The 1,556-nt window shown below is 34.1% G+C and overlaps 1 protein-coding gene across 1 annotated transcript; it reads right to left on the bottom strand.

The window, feature by feature from the left end:
• Positions 1–531: 531 nt before the first annotated feature.
• On the bottom strand, positions 532–843 carry RB195_020847 (uncharacterized protein; the record flags this gene model as incomplete). Its single annotated transcript, XM_013440064.2, has 2 exons — positions 532–694; positions 764–843. 2 exons carry the CDS (start codon positions 841–843, stop codon positions 532–534), a joined length of 243 nt encoding a protein of 80 aa, XP_013295518.1.
• Between the last annotated feature and the right edge of the window lie 713 nt (positions 844–1,556).

The following is a 1,556-nucleotide window of genomic DNA, read 5'->3' as shown; positions in this document are numbered from 1 at the left end:
AACAAATAGCTAGTAAATAAAATCATATAAATATACTAAAATTAATAATAAATAATTATGAGGCTATGACACAAGAATAACCGATGTCTATTTTGAGAGATTTAAACAAAAACTTCGAAAACTGTGAGTAAGGTGGAATTTTCCCTGCGTTCAGTCTTGTTCTACCCATTCCTGGATTTCTTCGTTTTACATTTAAAGCTCTTTGATACCGCTACAGTTTAAAAACATTGTTCAAACAATGACTTTTAGTCTTATTAATCCTCAACAATTAACACAGAATGTTTTGTTAATATTAAATAGTTTTTCTTGAGTTTTCTTACTTATTGCGATCAAACATATTCCACACTTTCTTGTCATAAATCAAGATAAATGTAGAATTGCCAGTAACTATCCGTGCAGCAGAACACTCGTTTTTGAACTCCGCTAATACGTAAACAACAAAAGAAAACACCTATTTTTATTTATGCTTATTTGTTTAGGTATGTATTTTTTTTACAAATTCAGTAAATCGATATCACAGCGTTCTCCGTGTTATCCCATCATTCCTGGATACATGCCACCGAATCCAGGGTAGCCACCGCCCCATCCACCAAAACCGCCGCCGAAACCAGGATAACCACCACCCCACCCGCCCATTCCGCCCCAACCACCATAACCATAGCCGAATCGACGTTGACGTTTCGTTCGAATCAGTCTGTAATTATAGAATTGCTTTCATGGATCAGTTCGTATCGATTAATCAAGTAGATCAAATCAGACTTACAGGGGCTCATCAGCCGCGGGAAATGCACAGGCAGCGACTAGTACTGCTAGCAGAACGGCGAAGAAAAATAGAATACGCATGCTAAATCGCAATTGCTTTGAAGAATCGATTTGGAGAATTTTTTTTCAAAAAGTTACAAAAAAAACCCAAGGCTCATTGTGATAAACAGCAGGAAATTATTAAAGTTAAATTTCCTATAATTAAGGGATCGTTAATCGCACAATGAGCCTATATTCACGAAATTTGTTTAGTTGTTTATTTATTTATTTCTCCTTTATATCCACGCGTGTGAGAATAGAGTATACAAAGAACAAATAGCACAAATATACATCATAAAAAAAAGAACAGTAAAGGGTACAGATATACGTTACAGAATAAAATAATAATAATAACAATAATATAATAATAATAATAATAAGAAACCACGATTACTTGTTCACTTAGTGAACAGCTTTCTCAGGTACTGAAAGCTGAAAGAGAGAGTGGATTCTTTTTTTGCGTATAATTTAGTAGTCCGAGCAAATTTAAGGATTTACTGTTATCCAAAAAAGAAGATTTCACAGGCATCTCCATTAACGGAAAGAAGTTGTCTTACTGTACATAGACAACTTCTTTCCGTTAATGGAGATGATCTAAGGATTGTAAAGTTTATCCTAAATGTAGAACCACGAGTTATCGATTTTTGTTTTTTATAAAATGGAAACAGTGTGAGGCCCAACGATTATGTTCTACGCAAGACAAGACCACATTCAATTATTCAATATAATGTCATCTCCTCTAAAAAAAAAGTCAG

Source organism: Necator americanus, chromosome II (assembly GCF_031761385.1).
Source record: "Necator americanus strain Aroian chromosome II, whole genome shotgun sequence".
Taxonomy (NCBI): domain Eukaryota; kingdom Metazoa; phylum Nematoda; class Chromadorea; order Rhabditida; family Ancylostomatidae; genus Necator; species Necator americanus.
This window is presented reverse-complemented; position numbering and strand designations above follow the sequence as displayed.